Source organism: Hirundo rustica, chromosome 2 (assembly GCF_015227805.2).
Source record: "Hirundo rustica isolate bHirRus1 chromosome 2, bHirRus1.pri.v3, whole genome shotgun sequence".
Classification (NCBI taxonomy): domain Eukaryota; kingdom Metazoa; phylum Chordata; class Aves; order Passeriformes; family Hirundinidae; genus Hirundo; species Hirundo rustica.
Window position 1 is genome coordinate 97,406,127 of NC_053451.1, and position 26,553 is coordinate 97,432,679.

Consider the following 26,553-nt stretch of genomic DNA (forward strand, 5'->3'; position numbering starts at 1 on the left):
TCCAAGAGGCAGGATGCCAGAGAGCCTTCTCTTCTTTCCTCCCCTGATTAATTATAGTTAAAAGACCTGGCTTACAAAACCTTCTACTGTTCTTTCAAAGAGATCATTTTTACTCTGCCTTAAGTCATAAGCATTTGGACTCTGGACATGGATACAGTTGCAATGAATTAACACAGTTTCAAGATTTACGACTTTTTGTAAGATTCTACATATCTATATTGCTTGAAAATCAATGTGATTTTAATTTTCATGAGTAGATGACAAAAGCATGGATATGGACAATTTACTTGCTTAAATAGATGTGTTTCACTACAGCACATGAATAAAATCTGAAATCTGAGGAAAAAAGAATGTCACTGCTGAAAAACTGCATTTACTATATGCATGTATAATAGATAAGGACATGTTTCCTTTGACTGAAGACAAAGGAAGATGTATATTTTCCCCTAATAATTAAAGAGAAGTAAATAAATACTAAATAATGACACAATTCCAAGATTTCTTATTCCCATTGGAAAGGAGCAATCTCAAAAAAACCCCAAAACCTACCAACCAACCAACCAACCAACAACAACAACGGAAAAAAAAAAAAAAAAAAAAAAAAAAAGGCTAGTTTTTTCACCATTGTAACAAGAAAGAAACCACACACAGTTCAAAGGATTGATCAGAGTTTAAATATATCAGTGAAGTATAATTTCACACTGCTATAAATCTACTATACAAAACAAATTATATCTATCACCCAGACATGAATAAACCCATTGATGAGATGAAACAAACATGAAGAATTAGAAGTTCAACTCAAGTGTCTAATTACAGAACCTACTGGTATCTACTCTGGTATGTCCAAGACATCCACACACATCTAATGTTAAAAAGGTAATTTGGACAAGACTCACACTTCATGGCATGAGCAGCCAGATGCCCTACAGCATCCCAAGTGTTTCACACTCACATACACATTTCAGCAAGTAAATCCAGCCCCAGCCGCTAGCCTCCATGAGGAATACAAACTGAGAACACAGCAGGACATATGTGGCAGTGGCCTGTTCTAACAACAGGAAGGAAAACCAAGAATTCCAGCTCCTGCAATTTTGAGTAAATGTACAAGTTTTCAAAATACTCTTTTTATATCTAGCTTTCATTTCTTGAAATATCGTTTACATGGACAGTATAAGCCAACATAATGTCCATCTGCTTGCTACATTTCATCAGGGAATGAGTAATATTCTTTCCCTAGTCATATATCACCTTCTAGTAATTTTTGTAGTGACCCTTCTTCAATATAAAAGCAGAGTCAGCTCCACAGGTAATGTTTAGAGCGTGTAAAAGCCAGCCACAATAAATACAAATAAAGTGACCAAAATGGCAGAGGCACTGGAATACTCAGTCTGTGATCTGGCACAAAAATGTGTTGACATGTATTCAGAAGGACCTGCAGGTCACTTGGCAACACACCACACTGAATAAATGGAGTGCATGATCTGCTCAAATCACTGCACTGTCACAATTAGATGTGAAGATCTACCTAGGCTAGGGGTACAGCAAACATCAAAACAGTATGTAAGCCTCGTCTTTATCACTTGCACATAAAGACAATTTAAGACAGAAACTTATAACTTCATGAATGCAGAACTTTATTTTTTTAGAAAGTTATACACCTTCTAATTGAATATTATGTTATTGTCATTCTAAAATAATCTCTAGTTTATGAAGGAGATGAGATTAGTAGACATGAAACCTCCTTTTAGCCATAGCTCATCCTAATTACAAGTTTTGAGTTATTTGTTTGAATAACCCATCTCAATTTTGCATTAAGCTTCCCAGATGAAATACACCTATGATTTATACTTCTGATAGGAGCCAAAACCATCTTAAACAGAGTTTTAATAGTGTACATTTAATATATTTCAGTAATTCAAAATCAGACCCTGGACAACTAAAGGTTTTGGTTTTTTTTTTTTTTTTAAGGGATAGAAAAGTGATCAAAGAGAAGAATTTTAAGGTTTCTTGTATCCATACCTGTGAGGCAGATATCTATTCACATGTAGAAGAGAATAATTTTCAGTATTCAATTTGGACAAATTTAGACCCAGTCAATCATTTTTACCAACATTTTGGCCCAGGACTGAGAAAGACTCATTACATTTTGTCATCATCAATACTGAATGAACACAGAGGTGACTAAGATCTTTTCTTTCCCATCAGTCTTTAACATTATTCACATAATCTCTTTGGAGTATGCAACAGTGTAAAAAATCATACAAATTACTGAAATGCTCAGCTGGAGTACCAGAGATAAATATAATTATAGACCAGTATATAATTATAGAAGTGTGAACTTCTCCTTTGTTTTTTGCAACTCATTTGGTGGCATTTAGTACAGTATAAATTGTTAACTTGCTAACAAATCTACCCAAGAGCTGAAATGGGGACAACTGGGACTAGCTCAATCAAGATTAGATATTTCTTCTACATATGTTAGAATGATATTCACATTTTCTCTCGCTTCTGGATTAAGATAGAGCACAGGCCTTTGTGTGTATATTCTCATATTGTATCAACTGAAGAGTGTAAAAAACATGGGATTTGAACACAGGAGTGGCAAAGCCAAAATAGTGACAGATTTCCCATCAGAAATACTAGTTTTGTCTAGTCCAGAGCATCACATGCTCAGTCATTGATCTTTATGCCCACCTATTTCAGTATCAACAAAATCATGTACTCAGAGCTCTTCCTCCCCCAAACACACAAAAGACATGGCTGAGCAGCTCACTGACCAGTTGTGTCAACTGTGAGACTCAAGAGTAAAACAAATGCTGTAGGACTGCATGAAAGCCAGGGAATAGATGCCTTTCAGCTATGTCTCTGTACTCTAAAGGATCTCTCATCAATCTTGCCATTCTACAACCTCTCTCCCCACAGACAGTACCTGCTCTTAGCTCATTCAGTTATACAAATGAACCAATTCTTGAAATACATGAATTTCAACGACTGAGGATGTAAGTATCAAACAGTGAGCCATTCAACACATTTCCAAATGGTATATGGATTTACTATAAATTTAGGACACACCAATGGCAAGATAAAAGCCACACAGATATCGAAAAACTTGCAAGATTCTACTGGTGGTTTCAGTAAGCAGGAAAAGAGAAAAGAATGGGAAAACAATGGCCTCTGAACAGCAAACTTAGAATGGACAAGGAACATCCTCTCAACACAAAGAAGAAGTCAAGGTATTACCATCCACAATTTATAAATTACAGCTCCACCTCAAAAAAGACCCAAAACGCCCACAAGACAAAAAACCACAAAAATGATAGCTGAGGGAGCAATAGTCTATCTTACTGAATAAACATTTGTGCATAATTCATTCCCCATTCTTTTTTTTCCCCTTATTTCTTTCAGAGAGAATCTGAGACTTTCCACTTACAGTATCAGCAGTCAAACAAGACAGATAAAACCAATATGAGCAATACAAAACAGCAGCAAGTATACAACTGTCACTGAAACAGGTCTGAAATCGCAAAAGTTAAACCACCACAATCACTTAAGAATTAGAGCTGAAGCCTCCTGAGTTAACTGTGCAAACAGAAATTAAAGGAGATTTTTTTTATATAAACAATCTATAGTAGACAACTATCTTGCAATTTGTGTCAAAAGGTCAGTTTTGCACTGCCACCTCAACATTCTTCATTCACGTTTTCATGACTATGAAAGCTAGTTTAAAAATACATGACTATGGTTACCCATGATGGCTAAAAGGAAAAAAAAAACAACAGTAGTTTAACGGCTGACCTTGAAATCACTTACAGCAGCCCAGTAAAAGTAGGGATGAAGAAGGCAAGCAACAGAAATTACCTTTTGTTTAATAGCCTAACTGCTAGAGCACTTGCTCAGAAGATGAAACTCAGTCTTTCAATCCATCCTAAGGGCCTAAGGCTGTTTTTCTAACATAGCCTGATGTTTTTTATGCTATTATGTTATGTACATATACAGACATAAACCATTTATATGCTTGTACACATATATATAAATCATACAGGCATTTATTTTTATATATTTACTTATATATGGTGTATGTCTAGAACAGTGTTTTACAGGCAAAAGTGTCTTTTAAAGCATAAAACTCAGGATGAGTACTAGCCAATGAATATAAATCAACCTGGAGCCTCTTGACTTAACGGCTCATTATTAATTATTAAAGGAATGTGCTTCAAAATGCTTAGCACTGAAAGTACACAAGGAAAAGGAACGTTCTATTCTTTACTGTAGTATTCCCCCATTCCTTCCATAAATTTGTTTAGGAAGAAAAACGAAATCTAAATTTATCATCCTAGATAAACCCACTTCACTGCCACAGGAGAAAATAAGCACTGGTTTCAAGCAGGCTCAAGTGAAATATTTGAGCCATGCCTAAATATCAACGCTCATGTACCCAACCAGTCAAACTGAACCTAAAGGCAGTCTGGACCACCAAACCAAGGGAAATGCTGCTGCCATATTCATGTCTTATACCTTTCCGCTGATTCACTCATATAACTAGCACCACTTAAATTCATCTTATTGTTCCTTGGAAGTTAAAGGAAGGTGAAGTATCTATTAAAATACCAAAATACCTATTAAAATACCAAGCACCAAATAATGGCTACTTCAAAATCATAAGTTACTTAGAAAGAGCAAGTTATTTAGTAAATCATTTTACATGATTGATAAAACATAACTTCCAAAGATAAAGAAAAAAAATTATAATAGCTGAAAATTAAAATTACTGCTTCCAATTTAATAGAGTAATGATTTGTAAATCATTGCATTTTTGATTAGCACTTAGAAAAACTCACTAAAAAGATCCATTATTCATTTTAGTAAGGAGCAGGTATAAGTCTATTCAGAAGCTTTAATTTTTGCAAACCTACTTCTTATTTTCCCTTGTACTTGACTATTAATATAAGTACACTCCAAGGCAGATGAACATGTTCCATTGTGATTACTAAGTCCAGAGAAACATGCTGCTACTGGCTAATTCAGTGCTGTCAGTCTATTTGCCCTTCTCTGGGAGATCCTACCATGAATTCAAGTTATTCCTAACAGGTTTAAAAAGGAAGTAAATTTGATTCTCAAACAACAGCAGCTGCATGAAACTGTTCCCAAATGAGTATCACATATTTGCCCCTCTGGGCTTATATTACTGGGAGAATTCTTCAATGGCAGCTAACAGAAGAAGCAAATTTCTCATTTTATATGCAGAGAAACATGGTACTTCTATGGGGCAAGGAAGAAGCTTCTGAACAAATTCAAAAGGCTTTTACTTTACATTAATACAGCATACATATCTAAATGCTATCTTGTATTCATATATACATCTTACGCTTCTTTTTAATGCCACAGTAAAGTGAAAGAAACAGTTCACAAAAAAAGCATGCAACCTTTTCCCATGTGGAACCATAAACAAATACTCTGGCACCAATGCAAAACAGCACATGAAAACGTCAAGAGAAGTCTGTATTTCAATTCCAGAGCACGAGGGAATTGAACTTTGAAATACAAAGGCAACATACGTAACAATACAAAACATTCTAATATTGTACTTATTAATCTTTAAATCATCTATGTGACAGCATCTCATTAGTTTAAAAACAGAAAAGCTATTGATTCATATAAACTGCTTGATGTGGCTTCTTAGGCTCTTAACCATTAAAGACAGAACTTTGCAAACAGCAGTTGAAACGGTGCCTGCAAAACCTGCTTGTTGGGTGGAAATCTACACTTTACAGAGACACAGCTTCTTAAATGTATATGGGGAGACTCAAGTCAGACAACAGTTATATGGTCATTACTATATGAACTACTATACCACAGAAATTTATACAAGCAATGCTCTCAACAAGAGGACCAACTACCAGCTCTGAACACCCTATCAGCTTATAGCGTATTTACAAGGATGAATCTCACCAAGGGTGTACCTCCTCTTTTTCAGATATTGCTGATAACTCAGAGCAGCAGTTCACTGGCCCAAGAAATGGAAAAAAAGGTTTAAAATGTTGTTTTGAAATGCGATGTTCTAAAGTACTTGTATAAAATCACTCCCACACAAGATAGATGAAACCAGAAGGGTCACTGTGTTTTCAAAGTCAGGCAGAAGAACAGCTAATTGTATCTTCTTAACTAAGAGTCTGGTGGGTTGGCCCTGGTTGGGCCAAGTACCCAACCCAAGTCCCTAGCTACTCTGTCATTTTCCTCCTCAGCTGGACAAGTGAATGAAAGTATAACAAAAGATTCATGAAAAGGGCAGGGAGAGACTACCCACCAGTTATCATCACAGGCAAAACAGACATAATTTGGGGAAATTAGAGCAGGGGAATAGAAATAACACCAAATTTTAAAAAACCCTCCTCTACACCTGTCCCTTCTTCCTGGGCTTAGCTTAATTCCTAACTTCTCTACCTCCTCTCCTGCAGCAGCACAGGTAAACAGAGAAGAAGGGTTGTGGTCAGCTCAATCACACATCTCTGCTGCTCCTTCCTCTGCAGGAGTAGGATTCCTCCAGCACCTGGAGCAGATCCTCCCCCTCCTTCTTCAGCAACCTTAATACCTGCAGGTTTCCCTCACATATTCTAGCTCTTCAATCCTGGCTGCTGCTGTTCAACAGATGCTCTTCACCTTCCTAAATCTGTTATCCCAGAGGTGCTTCAACTGTCACTGATGAGCTGATGAGCTCAGCCTTGGGCAGAGGCAGGTCTGTCTTGGATCTGGCTGACATTGGCTCCACTGAACTTTGGGGAAGCTTCTGGCATCTTCGCACAGAAGCCACCCCTGCAGCCCACCCTTCCACCCAACTCGTCTGCTACCAAAACCTTGCCACAAAAAGCCAAATACAAATACATGCTTTCTCTGGGAAGAGTTATCTATGAGAAACATAACCTTCCTTAAACAGATATCCCAGAGCTGTTCTGTTTAACCCACAACCTAAAAGAGCAACAATGGGAAAAAAATAGTTATGAAAGGGGAAAAAATCCAGGAAATGTTATTCCTTCCCCCTTCTTCAAAAAGAAACACAACAAAATGAGGCCATAGGGTAAATTCTCTTCAGCACACCACAGGTCTCTCATAATAGCAATTTCTTTATTCTCAGAAAGCTTTTGTCTTTCTAAGAATATATACATATATTGTCAGAGGGATTATACACGTATATATGTATATAAAGTTTTGACCAAACTGAAATTCAAGACATTTGTCTTTCAGTGTTACATGTTTCTAAATCACTTTCTGTAATACTGTCAAAACGTCTGTTTCCTCAACAGTGGAAACATTTTAAAAGACAGAGCGACTTCAATAGAAAACAAAACCATTACTTTTCCACTGTGGCCTTGGACAATGTTCTAAATTTAATGGTGGCAATGCGTCAAACATACTACCCCAGAAAAGGCATATAGAACTACAGATTAATAAAGACAATCTCTTCTGTCCACTCGAGAGTGCCTAAAATTTTTGTGGTAAATCTGTAGATGGAATGATTTCTCTGTGGTGATAACACTAAGAGCAGAAAACCAAACATCATCAAATTACTTGATTTTTCAAGAGCGAGGACATTTCATCATGGCTAACTATCTACATACAAGAACAAAGTGACAGAAATACTGCAGAAGACCTGGGCACAATAATTCTTTAATAGTTGCATACCAAGAACTCCTTATACTAACTGTAATCTAAAATGCACAAAAAAGAATCAGACCTTTGATATTTATAAGGAAAATTAGGTTTTATGAGCTGCAAAGACTGTTCATTTGAAAACTGTAGAAGAATAATCAAACCCATTATACCAATAAAAGGAACTTCCAACACAACGTAACAGGGGACTTCCTCATAGGTGAGCCAGAGGCTTGTTTGAAGATGCATGACCACAGCCCTCACCTACCATGTGGGACTGAGGATCAGAATAGGGGGCCATTCTCACAGAGTACTCAAAGGCCTCACATGACAGCAAGAGTTGTCCTGCCTCCAGACTTGGCAGTGAGCCAGAGACAAGTCCTAACTGAGTCTTAGATCAAATACAGCCTGCAGCCCAGAGAAGGGCCATCCAAAGTTAGAACTATCACTAATGATGGTCTTTTTGTTTCCCAACACCATTGGTAAAAGCACAGAAATACTGGAAGACTATGATTTGCTTTAGAACTTAATCAGCTTGACAATCATGACTGTCACAATGAAATAAAACTTATACTTGGACATAGAAACTTTTAATTAAGCCTCACTGAAACCAGTGAGAGACAGGTACATAAACCATAGAATGGTTTTGGTTGAAAGGGACCTTTCAAATACAATCCCCCTGACAGGGGTAGGGACACCTTTCACTAGATGAGGTTGCTCAGAGCCCCATCCAACACAGAATGCTTCTGTGTTTCTGAGCTAAAATACCATTTGTATTCCAGAACCTGAACCATAGGCTGACAGATGCTGTGCCCTGAGAATGACTCATATGCTAAAAGGAATGTCTATTCACAGGAAATTAGGCCAGTCTCCCACTCAAGTGCAGTCATACTATATCAGTACTAGGTCTTTGTAACAATATACCCCAATGAATTGCCACTTACAAAGTTTAGTACACAATAACAGATTTTTAACAGCATTCATTTTCTTCATGAGTATTTACACACTAATTCTCAGTCCTGATGCTGAAGAGCTGCATAGTTTTCCTCTCAGTATGTATCTGAAATTTTGCTGAAAAGCTTTAGCCTCTCTGCATACATGTTTTAGTCTACCTAGTAATACTAGTAGAGAACTTATAATAGTTAGTTATTAGTATTAATTCTAACTATAGTTCTATAGTTAGAACCATGACTAGTTAAGTTATAACTTAAAATAGACTGAGCGAACTTCCATTAACTGGAAAATCTTACCAGAATATTTTAAGCTAGCCTTCTGTCATGAAAATTATTGCCCAAAATTTCTACCCCCCATCGTATAAAATCTCTACTTAATATGGCAGACGCAGATTGATTAGGAAGCCTGAAAAATAACAGCAAATGCAAAGCATCAACTACAGTTCCTGTAAAACATGGAAGAAACACTTCAAAATTAAACATCTGATGCAAAATACCTGTGAAAGGATTTCAAATCACCTTTGTTTCATCTGCAAAAAACTTCATCAGCCTCTGTGCTGCTGTAAGGACTTAAAAATGATAGTTGCCTGCCTCAAACACTCTTACCACTGAAGGACTTTGCCCATTGTGGCAAACTGTGTAAAGAAGCAATCGCTCATCTGCAACCACCAACGGTGTCTCCCCCAAATATACCTGCATTGATTCCTGGAACTTGGACTATGATTAAGCCACCTGACAGGAGCTTGAGAAAAGAATAAGGTGGCACTATTGTCCAAGTATTATCGCAGACTAGAGGGAGGTAAAAAAAACTGCGGGAGAAGAATGTAACAGTGATAATGGACAAGGAAAACCAACTGAGCAACACCGCTAAAATCAGCTCAGACTTAATCTGGAAGGGGGAGATCAGAACCCACTGATGGTGCGTGATTCTTGAGTCAGTGGACTCAAGAAATCCACAGACTCAAAACCCAGAAAGACTGAGCATGGGATTGATAAGCATTAGAAGTGAGGGAATCATTTAACCAATAGAATGAGAAAACTATGTAGCAAATAAAAATCAATTCCTTGTTTGCTAAAATGTGTAAATAATGAAAAATTTTCAACAACTTCGGGACACTCATCACCAAGAAGCCCAGAGTGAAGAAGGACCACTGGGATGCTGCTGGATCCACAGGTGGTGACTGTATTCTGCTTAATCTATCTGTTGGCCTGTCTGTCTCTCCCTCCTCTCCTTTTTATCTTTCTACCTCACATTTTCCTGTTAAATAAAATCGATACTATTGATTTTGGCTTATAATCCTGCTTGCACCTTAATTTGGGTAGAGGCATCTCTCGATAATCAGATCTTAACAACTGCACACAATTATTTTATTGTAACAGAAATGACACAGACAACACTTAAAAGTTTGGCACACATCAGGTACCTAAATGCTGACGTACTGGATCCAGCACCCACTTTCAAGTAAAATATTTTAGCTTTTGAAGCTTTTCTAAGAGGGTCACTTTCTTGGCAAAGAGGAGATGATCCAGAAATCTTAACTCCCATGCTTGAGTCAAACTGACCTTGTATTATTTTAGCACATTATGACAACTTTAAAGTAGCATAAGGTCTTCAAATATCAAAATCCATTTAAGCTAAATACTACTATCTCTTGTTTGAAACAGGGGAAAAATAATAAAACAGCATTAGAGATGTTTCATAAGAAGACAAAAACCTTATTCACACTACAATCCTGAAAAAATATTGTAACTCCAAAAAGGTTCAGGGAGAGAATCTCACTAACATATCAGTGAACCCAATTCACGTGAGGACTACAGGAGAAATAGAAAGCTGGAAGGAGACTCTCTGACAGTAGCTGTTAGGGTTATATTTTTAGCTGTCTCAAAGGGGAGAGGCTGAATCTTCTTTTGCTAGAGAGCGGTTCAGTGCATAATGGAAATATTATATTATGACTCTGTTTTGAGTGTGACAGCTTAGAGTTACAAGAAACACTGCTGTGTATCCCACTAAATTAAATAAAAAATATGTGTTCAGAGACTCAAAGAGTACAAGAAATTTCAGTCCATCATCTCATTCTTCCATATGAGTAATGTGATAAAAATGAAAAGAGATACTAAGAACTGAACTAGAAGTCATTCCACTTTGCCTCAATCTTTCTTCCCTTCTGCCTCAGTTCTGCAAGCTGAGGTCAAAGTTTACATCTTGAGACACAAACAGCTTCAATCTCCGGTGGCTGAAATTTAATAAGCCTGACACAGGATTTACTACGCTAGGGTGTGCTTAGTTTTACTGTAACAATGCTAGCAAAAGACAGGCTGGGAAATTATATGCTCAATAAGCAGATACAAGAGATTTTTTTACTTTATTTACAAAAAAAGCCTTCACTGTATCTAAAAACTAAAGGAAAAAAAATCCAGTAGCCTTTCTCCCACAATCAGCAAAAGGAAAAGTGTCTGATTTATTTGCTGAATACATTCAACTGAGCCACTGAACTTAATGACTTTTAGGTAAAAAGTCCTATACTTTTTGACCCAATATGTTTTTAAACTGTTAGAACACATCCTAGGCATATTGTTAGAGCTGCATAACCAGTTAAACAGGGTAGCATACATGTTTCCTAAATGTAAGGAAAAAATAACTATGCGGTGTACAAGTTCAGTAATAATAAAACAGCTGGACAACTAAAGACCTTTCTCTTCTGCAAGAGGTGCACGCACTCTAGGTCTTTCCACATTTCTAACAACATGTGGATAGTAGTTTTCAAAGAAATTAAAAATTTTGCACAAAAATTCAAACCTGGTAACGCATAAACAAGCAGAAATAATTTTTTTTCTTTTTTTTTTTTTTTCTGAAGAGCAAATCTAACTATTAATAAAAGAATCCAATTGTATAGAACATTGCAATCAGAGAAAAGAGAACTACACACTACTGACTAAGGCTACTGTCTAAGCCCCCTAATACAAAGGGTTGCTTTAGTCATTGACCTTGCCATAAGCAAAGAGATTGGAGATTTTCTCCTTGTGTTAGGTTGACACAGATCATGGTGGTATTGCTACAGGGCTGTCAGCCTCTCATAATTTCTGTATTCTATACAACTTTAAAATTTTGCCACTAACAAATACGATTGAAATTACACAAAAAAATTAAAGCTGTTTTCTTCAGGAGAGGGATTTCTTCTTGACAGTACTCTCTACCCTAATTATTAATTATAGAAAATCTAGCATGTCTCTTGAGAATTTAACTCCCTATACTGGACTCACAGAGGAGCTTAAGTAGCTCTTGAACTGGAAATAAGAAGAACCTACACTGTCAGTACTAAAGCCATTAAAGTGCATCATCATCATTATTCTGTGAAAAAAGAATTGCCTTGGTAGTCTGCAATTGTTTCCAAGGCTCCACTATAGACAATTAAAATTAGTAGTACGTTTTCCAAATTTAGACTGCCATTAAGTACAGTCATACAATAGCTGTAAACATAGATAAGTGTAAATTATTTTGTTGAATATGTGATTTACATTTCTGGGCCTGCATTACCAATACCACTCTTTTATAGCTTGAAGGAAGGGAGTAGCTACTGTTATTTAAACAGAACTATAGGATACTGTAACAAATTCCTTTACTTCTACCCAAGGAAAGTGCAGTATCTGTAAGGTACTCCATATTACACCTTGGATATCCTACACCGCCTAGGCATTGGGCACCTTGTAACTAGTCACAAATACAATAAATACAATCTTTCTGAATTATATATTTATATGATGCTGACCTCTAAGTAGAAGAATGGCATAAAGAAAAGGGGTTGGGGAAAAGTTATTGATATGCACTATCAAATCTGCTGCCAAGTCAAGACAACTCAGATAAAATGAGAATTTAAAGATGGTGAGAATAATTTCTAGTAAAATCAGATCAAGTCTCAGCTGAACCTAAATTTACAAAGGTTTGGGGTTTTTATTTTTCTAAAGCGAGTCTGTTTTTAATTCACAACACAAGAACACTATAAAGGAACAGGATGAGACAAGAAAGGCACACATAGGATCCAACCTTGAGAGAATGAATGGGTACTTAAAAGTATTTTTTGTATTTCAAGTCTCCTGAGCTACACTTAGGAACGTTAGACTATCAATGTAGTTTCTCATACATACAATTAGAATATAAAGCAGAGAGCTGAAGTCACATTTTCAGTATGTAAGATATATGAAGAGAAAGGTAAACTAAATAACTACTGAAAAGTAGCCACAGGAAAATAAGTACTAAGCCTTCTTTCTTGTTACATACAAATACAGAAACATCTGGGTCAAACAGGAATACTTACATTAGTCCCTGAAAGCTGCAATTATAACAGAAGGAAGAAATAGAAAACATTAATCTATTCCATGTTGATCTACAGTATTAGAAAAGGGATTGGGTTAAAAGAGGAATAACTTCCCTAGTTTTGTAACAAATTTAAGAATATTGTTTTTCCCCTTTTAATAGAAACTTCTAAGTTAGAACATAGAGCCAATTCTCAATTAACCAGGGGAATGAGGAGAGAAAAAACATGCTAACAACACAATTTAACATCTTCTATTATTGCCTATGGGAGAGGCAGGGGAAATATGAGGATTTATGTCAAGAGTACTTTAACCAGTATAATGCAGACAGGTACCAGCTACAGGTCCTGAAATGTCAACTCTTAAAACCAGGAGTTTTGATTAGGGAAAAAAAAGGCCTAGTTTAATAAACATAAGCCCTATAATCCAGTTTGGCTGCTAGCTCTCCACTATGCTATGAGACTTCATCAAGAAATTTTTGATATATCTTTAAGGCATTTTTCTCTGACAACTTCAGAGTTACTGAAGAGCGGCTCATTATCTTAATAATTATTTAAATTGAAAGCATCCTCTCCACTGTATCCATGGACACACATGAAAAGACATCTCCTGTATTTCTAAAGCTTTATACAGGAATTTTAGGGTTTTGTATAGCACTGGAAAATTTCCAAGCTTAAGGAATATTATTTAAAAAGTTCTAGAGTGTGTAAAAGAAACAGACACCTAGAACAAAAAATGAATTAACAATACAGAAAGCCTAACACTATAATGAACATTTCAAAGACCTTCTATTTATGAAAAGTATTTGAGACAAAAGCAACACTAATATAACATATGCAAGGTATGGTATCCATATATCCATGTCTGATAACTGCAGAATTTAGAGCAATCTTAGAAAAAAACAAACAATAAACATAAAATAAAAAAAAATAATTCCAATGTTATGACTCCTCCCAAGAAGCAAGCAAAGCTAAGACATTCCCTGGGAGACCAAGATGCAGTAGGAAAACTGCTGTATAAAGTATATTTACATACATGGATAAACATAAACTCTTAGACACTGTAAACGCTGCCATCAATAAGTGTAGTTACTCCTTGGGGTCCAATGAATAGGTTTTGGAAATCACAGGCTATTTGTGCACCCTAGGACCTAGAAACACTCATGTCATATGTTACTTCAACCCTTATCCCAATGTATGTGCAGACTGTCCCCCTTCTCCACCATCCTGCTTTCCTTAGGAGAGGAATGGTCTGGAGAGCAGTAGTGGTGCCACAGCAGACTGCAGAAAGCTCTCCTTTGATGGATGCTCAGGGTCCGGCCTGGGCAGAGGAAGCCGTGTGTGACGGGTCACAGATACCCAGAAATTTTGCAGTGGTACAATGTGAGGTTATTGAAAGATACAGATGTCTCTAAAGGTATAAAGACTCATGTAATAGGCAGCTAAACCATACATTCAAAAGTTCTTTAAAACTTTGAGTAAAATTAGCAAGTAAAACTGAAACCTTTTTTTTTAATCCCTAAGACAGAACTCTTATTTTTTTTAATTATTAAAAAATACTACAACTGGCACTTTATGAAAAGACACGTAAAGATGCAAAACTTTTTTATAAGCTCAGAACCTAGAATTTTATCTTGTTACTGTTAAATCCACATACTAATTATCTGCTTTCTTTAACATGTTGCAAAAGAATGAAGGGAAATACTTCACTTCCTTTTTGAAAAAGACAAAGCCATGACAAACAGCAAACTATGCAAAATCAACTGACACAAAAAACATTTGACATTTTAGAACACACAACACCAAATAGCAACATTACTTCTTGCTCTTTACTCCTAGATGCCTTCATTCATGAAAAATGAAAACATTCAAATTAAAAATGTTAGAAGGATAAATATAATAAAAATATGATCTACAACAATAATAACAGTGAAAGTTATTAGGCAGCAGAATAGCAATTAGATATACTACAATACCTTAGTGGCTCAAATACTTTCATTTTCCTGAGACATGTTCCCCATGAAACACAGATTTTAATTTTTAAAGACTAGAAATTTATTACACTGTGATAAGTTCTTTATGGCTCCATCTCCCCTGAGTCATAAAGCAAAGAACATTTTGTTAGTCCAGTAATAATATAATGCTATAGAGAAGACTCAGTCCTAGCATGAAAAGATCCACCATTTCACACAGTGTAATTTTTGGTAGTAATGATCTTGTAGCAGAATGCTGACTTTATGCAAGGTTATGTCATTTTACAGGCATGCATGAGTATACCTTTTTGCCCTGGAGAGACAGGTCGAAGGAGGTTTCTATACATAAATTACAAAACAAAGAAAAATATAAAAATATTTTTGCCATATAAAAATTTATTCTGATGAAATACACCTCAGTATACCTATGCTTAACCTTAAAACATCTATTTCTCATATTTCAAACCTTCTGTTATGCTATAATCCTTTTTTTGTTTGTTTGTTTTTTTGTTACATCCTTCTAGCACTAGTACAATTTTTTCCTCTTTGCTTAGAAATGTTCCCAAATGACCAGTAGCACCAGCTGTGGTATTTCTTTATCGAGACCCAGATGACCACCGATGGCAAAAGGAAAGAGGCTGGTCTCTAACCAGGGGAATATCACGGCTTTATTCTGGAGTCCTGCTCCTGCCGGCTGGAGCTCTTTTCCGTCTGCCCCGGTGCCTGAGAGAGAGCGAGCCCCCTCGTCCCGGGGCTTTTTCCCTGGGGAGAGGGGCCCAGAGGCAGGGACAAGCCACTGCCCAATCAGGGACAAGGTGGGAGTGGAACAGAGTTGGGTTACATTCCAGTGTGGGGGGATAGGCGCAGCTGAGCAGGGACAAACCACGTGATAGTTTCCAAGGGGAACAGGGAAAACATTACAAATCTGATGAAACACAATATAAACCCAATTAATGCATTACAGCAAGCATCAAACTCATAAAATATCACAATCCAAAAAAAAAAATACAATCTCGCTTATTACTGGTCAGTAATCAAATAAAGGTATATTCTATTAGTTTGAATATGTACTCTGTGTCAGTTTACATTCCACACAAATGGGGCAATTAAAGCAGAACATAATTTTGAAGACACAACGTTCCAGAAGCTGTCCTGACATAAAGAGACTATTTCCTGTACATGGTGACACTGTGAAAGAGAACCTGAGTGAACTCATATTTATGCACAGCAGACAATCCGTGCCCAGGGCTGAGCAGCTTGGCAGCAAACCCAGCGTGCACGAGTGCAGCGCGTGCAAGCACAGGACCGCTGCAAGGGCCTAGCACGAGCTCAACCTGTGGAGAGCAAAGGTGATACACGGCCTATTACAGCAGGTCAGCAAGCACGCATTAATGAGCTGGAAGAATGGGACACTGTAACACTGACCATATTATATAATTACAAAGGTCATGAGTGGACTCACACAGATGTTAGACAGAAAGATTGGACTGACAAATAATAATGTGGGCTTTCCTATCAAATGCCTCACATTACTCTGAGACAAATTGCATGTGAAACTTATCCAAAAGAACCGCACACAGGCAAAGGCAATTTAAAAATGAACAGCACAGAAAAAAATCAATGTTTGGAGTGCTAACCCATAAGCGGTGCCCTGTAACGACTGAAGCACAGACTCAGACCAGCAGGGAATCTTCAGATTTTTTTTAAATTTATTCAGATTTTTTATTATTATTTATTCAAAGAATTGAGCTTTCTTTGTTTTATAACAAAGAAAGAGAGAAGAGTTTTACAGCTTTTTCAAGGCACAGTATTTCCTTACCTGGCAATTCTCACTACGTGACCTATCCCAAGTTGCCACAAGTTGCCACATCAGCAACACGCTTTCTAAATGTCCTTCTATGGGGTGATCACACACTGTTCACTCATCTGGCAGCTTCTGGCAGGTGTCTGGCAGCTTCTGGCAGGCTCCTCTCCCTAGGGCTCTGTGTGTGACACCTCCCCACAAGAAGATCAGGTGGAGACAAGCCTATCTGTGCTAATGTGTGCTTCTGCAGGTGTGTGCCATATTCTGTAACTCAATTATATCCTATCTCTTACCACAGTGCCCAAAGGAAATCATTCATGAACTAGAAATAAACTTGTTTCATGTGACAAAGTCTATTAGTACTTATTCGATGATTTTTACAAAAATATGTCATATATCTCTAAAGGGAAGGAGGAAGAAAAGTAAGAATACATTTTAAAAATAAACCAGCTATTATATATAACAATATCTTGGAAAAGTACTTGAGAAAGACCAACGTACACTTAGATGAAAGTTTCTCCAAAATGCAGAATCAGATATACTGCTAAACTACTACTGAGTATGGTATTCATTATAAGAAGAATAAAAAATATTTACTAAAAGCTCCACAAGAACAGAAAACATACATGGAGACAGCAACAACTGATACTGTCAACATGTACGCAACCCTTCAAGAAACAAAATATTGCCAAAAAAAAAAAAAAAAAAAGCCACTAAAGATACATTCTTCACCAGTTATTGAAGCAAAGGAAGTAAAAAACAGAGATAAAAAAATTATAGTTTTCCCCTAAGTACCAAAAAAATTATTGATGAAGTTTAACAATTACCTCAACAAACCTTAAGTCAGAACAAAGATTTTATTATTATTATCAAAGGGGTTGAAAATGGATAATCCAAGGTCAGGAGCCACTGAGAGAACCATTGTAAGCCACAAAAATTATCTTGGGTTATATAATTCTCAGTAGGCTTGTGAAAGAAATTAGTATCAATACAAAGATGTACATAAACACATAATAGGAGCAGCAACAATCACTAGCAGTATCTACTTCATGCCAGAGATGTCCATATTGAATGCAATCAAGTTTGAAAGGAGAAGATATTTGGCTAAATTAATTTTGTATTTTTAGTTAACATAGTTCCTGGTCTTAAAAAGAGCAATTGTTGTAGTGTGAAAATTATCATCTCCATTAACGTCTGTTGCCAATATAAAAGAAAAATGTTAAAAATAGTAACAATTACCCCTCCTCCTCCTCCATTAGAAGTATGAATTCTAGTATTCAAGAGCAGGATTGTGCCTCAGAGAAAACATACCAGCAGAATTCAGATACCAGAAACCACCCTGCCCAAATTAAGATGTTCTGAAAAATTCCACTCTCAAGAGCTCAATTAGCCAACTCACAACAAGGCTACATGGATGAATTACAGCTACTTAGAACAAGAGCTGCAGAGCTGGGTCCAAGATGGTACAGAGTGTAACTACTGCCAGTATGTACAATAATAAATCCAGGGCTGTTAATGTTATTTTTCTTCCTAAGTAAGAAGAAAATTGGAATACAGCAGCTAGAAATTGTGTTATTATAATGGAAAATTCTATGCACCTTTTCTTTGTGTGAAATTCTGTTCCATTTATGACACATTATTATTTACATTCAAAGCAAAATAATTGGAACTTTATACACAGAACAGTTTACATACGCAACAATTCCTTATCATCTACAAACAGATTTACAAATCTGCTTTTAGGCATAGGAAGAGACTAATTTTTATGAATGGTCGAACTGCTGTATGCACCTCTAAAATCACTAAACAGAACCTTTACACTCCCAGCATTTTCAAAACATACCTCTGCACATACTACAGGCTCTCTATACAACTGCAAGTGTGTAACAGTCAGAAAACAAAAGCCCCATTATTAAAAGGGAAATTGGAAAACTCAAGATTAACTTGTTTGGCATGCAGATTCTTTTTTGTTGTTGTTGTTGTTGTTTTTAACTTTATAACCTAATTCTTTGGGTCTGCGGCAACTAATAAATAAGCACCAAAAATACATTGCATTTGTTTGTAATTTCTGTGCAATATTAAAATCAAATCATGGATCTTTCAGCTTGGGAGCATTTCTTGGTTAATTTCTCAAGAAGAAAAAAATATCATTATTAATGCTGCCCATGGCATTTTGAATTGTGGTAGCCACTACAGAAATCAAAATCAAAACCCACAAAACACCCCACCCTGCTGAATGCTGAATTTAGCTCAGATTCTGGATTATTCTAACCACGAACAACAAGCAACCAAGTGGATGGGTAATTTGCAAATCAATCAAGGGAATAACAGAAGTCAGACTCTGGGTTAGTGTGTTTGTTACGTTCTTGCCAAAATTTTTCTTGCTGTTAAATTAAAATGTTAGCTTTCAAGCATATGACAAACCTTATCTACTGTATTTATGGTTAGTTAAGTCTTAATGAGGATCTGTTTATTTAGGTCCAAGATTTGCTCACAAAGTATCTATAGGGTATTTTAATCTAACATCCTCAATCTCTTTAGTTTTGCAACGAATTACAAATACTAAACACAGAGAGTATTTCCCTTCCGTCTTTGTTCCCAAAATCAGATTGAAAGTGAGAATGACAAGAAAGTAAGTTTCCACTACGCAAAAGCAGAAAATAGGCTTACAAAGATTGCCAGGTTATAGCCTAGGAAGATGAATTCTTGCACTTAAGGCATAACATAGACCGATTTAGAGAGGAATAATGTTTAATTGAATTGGTGTTATTTGCTTGGATGCAGAAGAAATAGGAAGCTGTTTTAAATAAAAGCATGCATATAAGCAAACTCCAGCATGGAACTCTCATCAGTTTTCTTGTAACAGCCATCTCCTAGGCAACTTGCGCAATAAAATGAATATAAGAGTACATTTCTGACTTCTGACCTTGTGACAATGAGTAGGTAACACAGGGGAGAAAGAAAACATGCTGAAATTCTTGTGAATCTCACAACACTACAACAAATTTAACTGCAAGCTAATTTCTTCTGTATTATAGACCAGAGATGAACTGTGTGGCCAGCCACGCAAGGGTATCCTAGAAGTGGCACAAAACACAGTGGTCTTCACACAAAGGAGACAGCAGCTATAAAAGCAGCAACTTCTAATCCCAGCTGCCTTAACTACTTTTTATCCCTCTAGAAAAGGTCACAAGCTGACGTATCTGTGCCTGTACAATCCAACATGACTTTGAGTTATGGTGAAGGTATTCCTGCAAAACTAAGCTGCTTTAGGAACCATCTCTCATACTTGAACACACTGACATCTCATGTAAAGATACTGTTTTCCAACACTATGGGGCACTGGCAAGGATAATAATTTAGGTAAAACAATCCCTACTCCTAGCAGAAATTTAAAGAAAACAAAACACACAAGATACATGACTAAACTTCCTATACTGAAGTATCATGTTCTTTGCATGTTAATATAGCTCTAGTTCAGTTTTAAGCACAATGCTAGGAAACATCTTATCTTTGCAGCCATTCTTCTATGTTCATTTGTCAATTGGGAAAGGTTAACATTACACATGCAGCCTGTATAGAATTTTAAACATTTTCAGCCCCCTATAAGTTTAAGCACAGATCAACAAAGGCAACATTCAATCCTATTTGTGTTTTGGTGGTAGGGTAGCTATTGGCTACAATTATATAACAAAACCACTTGTCATAGCTTAAAAAGAAACCTATGCAGTAGGCTTATAAAAGAGACCCTGGGGGGCATTACTCTAGTTGTATATTTTGTACAAGTTAAATAGATTTTTCCTTCTCTATATTTAGCATTGATTTGGCATGTTTTTACAATATGCTAAAATGCCAGGATTCAAACAGTACAACTATAACTACAGGACTTATTTAAGTATCAAGTATCTCTAGTTTCTGTTGTGGTTTTTGTTGGTATTATTATCATTATCTGTTAACCCTGTACTATGTGTTGGATACATAAGTAGGTTTAATAATTTTAACTCTTCAGGACTCTTGTGTGGGAACAGACTACCCCATTTTAAGAAAAAGCATTCTACTATTCTGAGCATTAATGTTGCTATTTGTTGTAGGGAGTCAAGTAGAAATTTAATTTAAGAAATGTAATGCTTTAATTGAAGTGCTGGGGGGGGTTGTTGCATTTTGTTGTCGTTGTTGTTTGTCTTGGAGTTTTTTTGAGAAAGTATAGCAGTGTAACAAAAATTAGGATGTAGTTATTCCTTTTCCTCTGGTTTCTACTATACAGTGCACCACTAATCAACTATGCTAATTATGAAGCCGCATTAGAGAGTGATCAGTCACTGGAACAGCCTCCCCCAAGCAGTCATCATGGCACCAAGGTTGTCAGCGTTCAAGGAGCATTTGGAAAAGGCTCTTAGTCCTCTGTTTTAGTTTTCAGGAGTCCTGCAAGGAGGTGGACTCAGTGATCCTAATTTTTTGGGAAGAGGGGATGGAGTTGAGCTGCAGGCTGTGGCATGTGCCTGCAGCAGCACATGGTGGCACAAAGGAGCACATGGCAGCAGAGAGCTGACCTGACCTTGGCAGGAGGTGTCACACACAGAGGCTTTGTGAGAGGAGCCTGCCAGACGAGTGAACAGCACTTGATCACGCCATAGAAGGACATTTAGAAAGCGTGTTGCTGATGTGGCAACTTCGGATAGGTCACGTAGTGAGAATTATCATGTAAGGAAATGCTGTGCCTTGAAAAGTGTATAAAACCAGCTTGATTCTTTGAACAAGTAATTCAGATTCCCTGCTGGTCTGAGTCTGTGCCTCAGTCATTCACAGTATGTGTCCCTTTAACCTGAGATATTCTAGTATTCTATGTATAACCAAGCAGGATGCAAATGCTCTACATTAGCACAAAGTCTGGGGTTTTTCTGTTACAGTGCGAGTTTCCTACAAAAAAATAAGTCCTTCAATTAATTTTACCTATAAAAAAATGAGATACCTAGAGGTGGTGTCACATACTTCACTTATTAAGTGAATGCATTGCTTTACAGTGCTAAATTCCTGGCAAATGGAACAACAGGCAAAACCCTTAAGATTTCATCCAAGAGCTCAAAGAGAAAGATTAGGTAATAATAAAAAAGGAAGGATATAGATTGCATTAATTAGAAATGCAATTAGAAAAAAAAACGGTGTTAGATAAACTTTGAAACAATGATACAGAAGGACTCAATGAAAGGGTCGAACTATTTCCACAGACAGTTCAGAGGCAGTAACTTCAGTATTAGAAGTAAGCTGATATATCAAGGTGGGACTCAAGGACAACTTAATCAGTCTCAATTATGTTAGAGAGGGAGGGGGGGAAATAAAATATCAGTTGATCAGACTCAGTAACACTTTCACACATTAGCCAATAAAGTATAGGACGCAGTTTCTATAGGGTAACACTTAGATTGTTTCCAAAGTCAAGAAACTTGAACACGACAGACCTCATTTAAGGATTTTACATTCACAAAGATTTTGGAAATCTTTCTATCAGATGATATCTTTACTCAGAAGCAAGTATGTCAATTACAGAAAGCAATTTCATGGCATGTTACATCAGATGAATTTAATGCTCAATTTTTCTCATCATTTATAGATCAATTTATATTTGTTCTACAAAATAATTTGGTTTAGGTGAAAATATCTAAAAAATAGTCACATACATTTGCAGACACTACTTTGTTGGAAGATTTTTTTGCAAAACCTAAAGCTTCAGATTCTAAAAATTGCAACCAACTATGTGGGCACTTAAAACAGTTAGTAATAATAGATATACAATACCAAAACTTTTATTTGTACTCTTTGAAAGGAAGTAGTTTTGGGCCTATTTCTGTAGCTTCTTGAAATATGTATGTTATTCATTTTATCACCTCCAATGAACACTATGTGACACATAAAAATCCTAAGAAAATTATGGGGGTTTTATGTAGGGTAATATCAATATGACCATTTGTCTCATTCAGAAGATTTACAGTAGATGGGTTAGGCAGAATGAATCTAATTTTTGCCTTTTATCATTCTTTCCCCCATATTATTCCAAATTTCTTGAATCATTTAGGAATCTTGGGAAAGTCCAAGCAGTCTCCTGACTGCCTTTTTGCCTCCCAATCATGAAACAAATAGGTTCACCAAAAATGTTAAAGGTTTCATAGTATTCAGAGGCTGAAACATACTGAAGTCTTTTGAAATGAAGTGCACATGAAAATTACCAAGGTAGTGTCACTTTTACTCCTCTGTACCAGAAGATACTTAAGTATTTTCAGCCTAATTCCTTTACACATTTTACATGCTTTGGGGTGGTTTTTTTTTTTTTTTTTTTTTTTTTTAAATAGAAGAAATCACATACATGTATCATTACCAATACTGTCCTGTTAAGGTGAATATTGTCTGTGTGAAGCAGGTTTCCAGACTCTGACAAAGAGCAGTAGTAACTGTAAAACCGCTTACCTGAAACTTCTAAGAATGAAATTAATATAACTGGTTCTGGATTATAGGATTACACACACACAAACCCGCTTTCCCTGGCTTTCAGCAGAAACCTGCTCCTCACCGTTCTCCCCACCCTTGCTCAGCTTTCCGCCAGTCAGAGCAAAAACCCCGTTCACGCTCAGCCCCGGGTCTGTTACTTTAAGGCGAAATCTGCCCCGGAAAGGCAGCAAGTAGCGGAAGGAGAAGGAATTTATTTGTTTCCTGTTGCTTTAATCCCTTCGCTCCGGTTTTAGCAGCGCCGCCCGGGGCGTTCTGGCTGCTCGCCCGGAGCGAGTAGGCCGTGAATGAGCAGCCACAGCCTGGGCCGCTCAGGCCGCGGGAGGCGGGGAGGGAAGGGAAAGGAAGGGAAAGAGGCTGCCCGCCGCCAGCTACGGCCCCTGGCTGTCCGGGCAGGCGGACCGGGCCCGGCGGCGCGGTGGAACCCACCGCCGCTGGGCGAAGCGGGGGCCCGGCCGCGGAGGGGAGAGGGGCTCAGGCTACGCACCCAGCAGCAGCCCGTCCATGTCAAAGATCAGGTGAGTGACCGGGCGCAGCGCGGCCGCCGAGGAAGAGGAGGAAGCGGCCATGGCGAAGCAGAGCCGCCGGAGCGCAGCCGGAGCCGAGGCAGATGCAGCCCGCGCGGGGACGGCAGCGGTTTTGGTAGCACTCCGGGGCGGGGCGGGCCAGCGGCACCTTTGGTCTGTCTTGTTCTACTTTTTAAGTAAAGTCCATTTTTCTTCTTGGCGCCGCTTTTGCAGAACAGCGCCTCTTGCCCAGAGAGATTGTGGAGTCTCCCTCTCTGGAGATGTTGAAGAGCTATCTGGATCCAATTCTGTGCAGTGTGCTCTGGGATGACCCTGCTTAAGCAGGGAGGTTGGACCAGACGACCCACGGTGGTCCCTTCCAACCAGACCCGTTATGTGATTCCTAAGTCCCGTTTGGTGCTGCTGGCGGGGAAGACGGAAGAGTTGCTCTCATGTTGACACGTTAGACCGTGTCTCTTCTGCATGTCTGTGTAGAGATTTACAGGGTTGATATTACCACCAGACTGTAGTTACAGCAAAAAGGTGTAAATCTGTGTAAAACTGTGAGGGAAGAGTAAAGTAGTGGAGAGAAAAAAAAAAAAAAAAATCTGTGAGGGAGGAGTAGATCTCTCTTAAAGGTTGCTGAGTGCAAGAATGGTTAATTGAAGGTTTGGGTGTTGTGTGGTCTTTTTCTGAAACATTCAAGTTCTGAAGATCAAGAAACAAGACTGTTCTGTGTTGAAGCATAATCTTCCTGATAGACACATCATCTGATTTTTACTGGGCAGGTGGGAGGGAAGGAGGGCACTTACCTCATCAGTTTTCCCTTTTGTATTTTTTCATGCAGGTAACTCTCCACTGGGCACCACGATCATTGAAGCACCAGTTGCAGAGGCAGACATGAAAAGAGCTGTATCAGGCTCCCAAGGTGACATACTGGCTTGAAGATGGGTACTGCGGTGCCGTTCAGTGTGAGGGCAGTGATTAGTTGCACCTTCATGTAGGGGAAGTCCTGTCTCATTTGTAGGTAGGCCTTGCAGCAGTTCTTTTTTCGTAACACTGCCTTCATTTGAACTGGCAACTGTGAAGTGCTGCCAATTCAAATGAGGCTTTTAAAGCCTTAACTGTAGGTGTCACATAGCTATATTTGAATTTTAATTTAGCCTCGTTAAGCATCTTACCTACTCCCAAAACCTATCCCTTGCAATACACTCACCCTGTTTGTGTGAGATGTAGGCACAGAATTCTCCTCACACCTTCTCCTGTTTGGGAAATAAGAAGACGAATAAAACGTCCTTGGCCTTTACTTGTACCTTTTGAATAATAAAACTTGACTTTCAAACAAAGTTTTTTGAGTTTTGGGTTGGTTTTCTCTTTTTTATCTCCTCTCATTCTGTAATGATAGTGCTGCTTAGGCCCTGTCTGTGTAGGTTAGGAAAAGGATTGTGTGCAGTACCTTCAATCTCTTTTAAAAATCCCACATGTAGTCATGAAATTGGTTCCTGTGCAGATTTAAGAAAATGGCTCCTGAGCTTTCAGATTTTTTTTTGTAACCTTACAATATATGAGTATTAAAAATGCCCATGGCTGTTTTGTTTCTGCAATAAACACTGTGCAACAAGTCAATATCCCAGTTTTGTTTCCAGCAAATATTTATAGATTCTTCTGTAGCACACTTAGGTGGGAGCATAGCTAGAATCAATAGAGGTAAAATCCTAAATACAGTATGTCAAAAAAAGCGCTAACTTCTTAAAAGAAATTTAAAAACTAGTAATTCCAATACTTACAATGGTAGTGTTGTGCTGTCTTAAGAAAGAATACGATTCTGCTGTAAGAGTGTACACTTGTGATAAATATTTAAAGAAGGTGTGTAATGATGTTATATGACAGGAGTACATGAGGTAGATTTGTCAACTTTCTAATTAGCAGATATTCTAAAAAGCGGGTTTTTAATTGTATGTATGGTGACAGAGTAAAACCTTTATTTGTTACTCAATGGATGTAGCTTTTTCTTTTTACCTTGATTTATTGTTCTAATTAGAAAAATGTATTTGGTCACAACTTCCATTGCTTCTAGCCTCCTAAAAAGGGGAGAAAAATCACTATTTTTAGCATATAAATTCCCAGTTCATCTGAGAAAACAAGGGTTTTCCAAAACTTTTGACTGTTTAAAGTGGGAATAAGTCATAGGCAATCTCTATGAAAGTAGCCCACAAAACTAAAGTGTAATACAGAAGCTGAACTTTTTTAGGGTTAAATAGTTGGTTTACAAATCCAATGGTACACATTTCAAGATAGTCACATTGCTGACAGGCTGATAACCTCAATTTGCTTTGCTTTGCTCTGGCTCATCAGTGATAATCAGTGTGATGTTAGCTTACTTGATTCTTCGAAGCTGTGTTCAAACACAGGAATATCTTCCCAAGGTAGACAACTGTTTAGGTTTTTTCTGCATGACGAAGTCTTTTTACTAACAGAATGAAATGAAGTAAAAGTCCAAGCACCTTTAATTCATGGCGAAGCATAGTTAACAGATAGATAGATACATAAGTAAGAATAAGTTGCTGATCTAAGTTTTGTTTGAGCTGTCTTTAATATCTGTATATAATGACTCACTAGTAGTATTTGGTTTTATGGTTGGAGTGGTTTTTTTTTCTTGAAGGGGAGTGAAAATTTGATATTGAGAATTTGATATTGAGAATTGTGCAATTGATTTTTTGTTTGCTACTATTTTTAATTACTTTTTGAAGCTGGCTTTGAGTTATGGGGGCTTCAATAACTTTAGAGTTGTGGAAAGCACATTGTATTTGAGGTGCAGTAACTATGAACACCAGTGATTAATTATATTCCTACAAACCTGAT

General features: G+C 37.4%; 2 protein-coding genes across 5 annotated transcripts in view; one reads left to right on the top strand and one right to left on the bottom strand.

Annotated features, from left to right (window-relative positions):
• The window catches only part of PUDP (pseudouridine 5'-phosphatase), a 66,741-nt gene extending 42,105 nt beyond the window's left edge, over nucleotides 1-24,636 (bottom strand). Inside the window, exons 1-2 of the mRNA XM_040056446.2 lie at nucleotides 24,504-24,636; nucleotides 23,673-24,178 (exon numbers count right to left, since the gene is read on the bottom strand). Of these exons, the coding sequence (XP_039912380.1) occupies nucleotides 23,673-23,754 (82 nt within the window). The 5' untranslated portion in view covers nucleotides 23,755-24,178; nucleotides 24,504-24,636. The remainder of the gene's footprint in view (nucleotides 1-23,672; nucleotides 24,179-24,503) is intronic.
• The window catches only part of STS (steroid sulfatase), a 138,225-nt gene continuing 135,329 nt past the window's right edge, over nucleotides 23,658-26,553 (top strand). Inside the window, exons 1-2 of one of the 4 annotated variants that reach the window (XM_040056440.1) lie at nucleotides 23,658-23,703; nucleotides 24,539-24,619. The gene's annotated coding sequence lies outside the window, so the exon portion shown is untranslated. Of the gene's footprint in view, nucleotides 23,704-24,538; nucleotides 24,719-26,553 lie in introns of those variants that run through there. The other 3 variants (XM_040056443.1, XM_040056439.2, XM_058419431.1) reach the window with 3 other exon arrangements.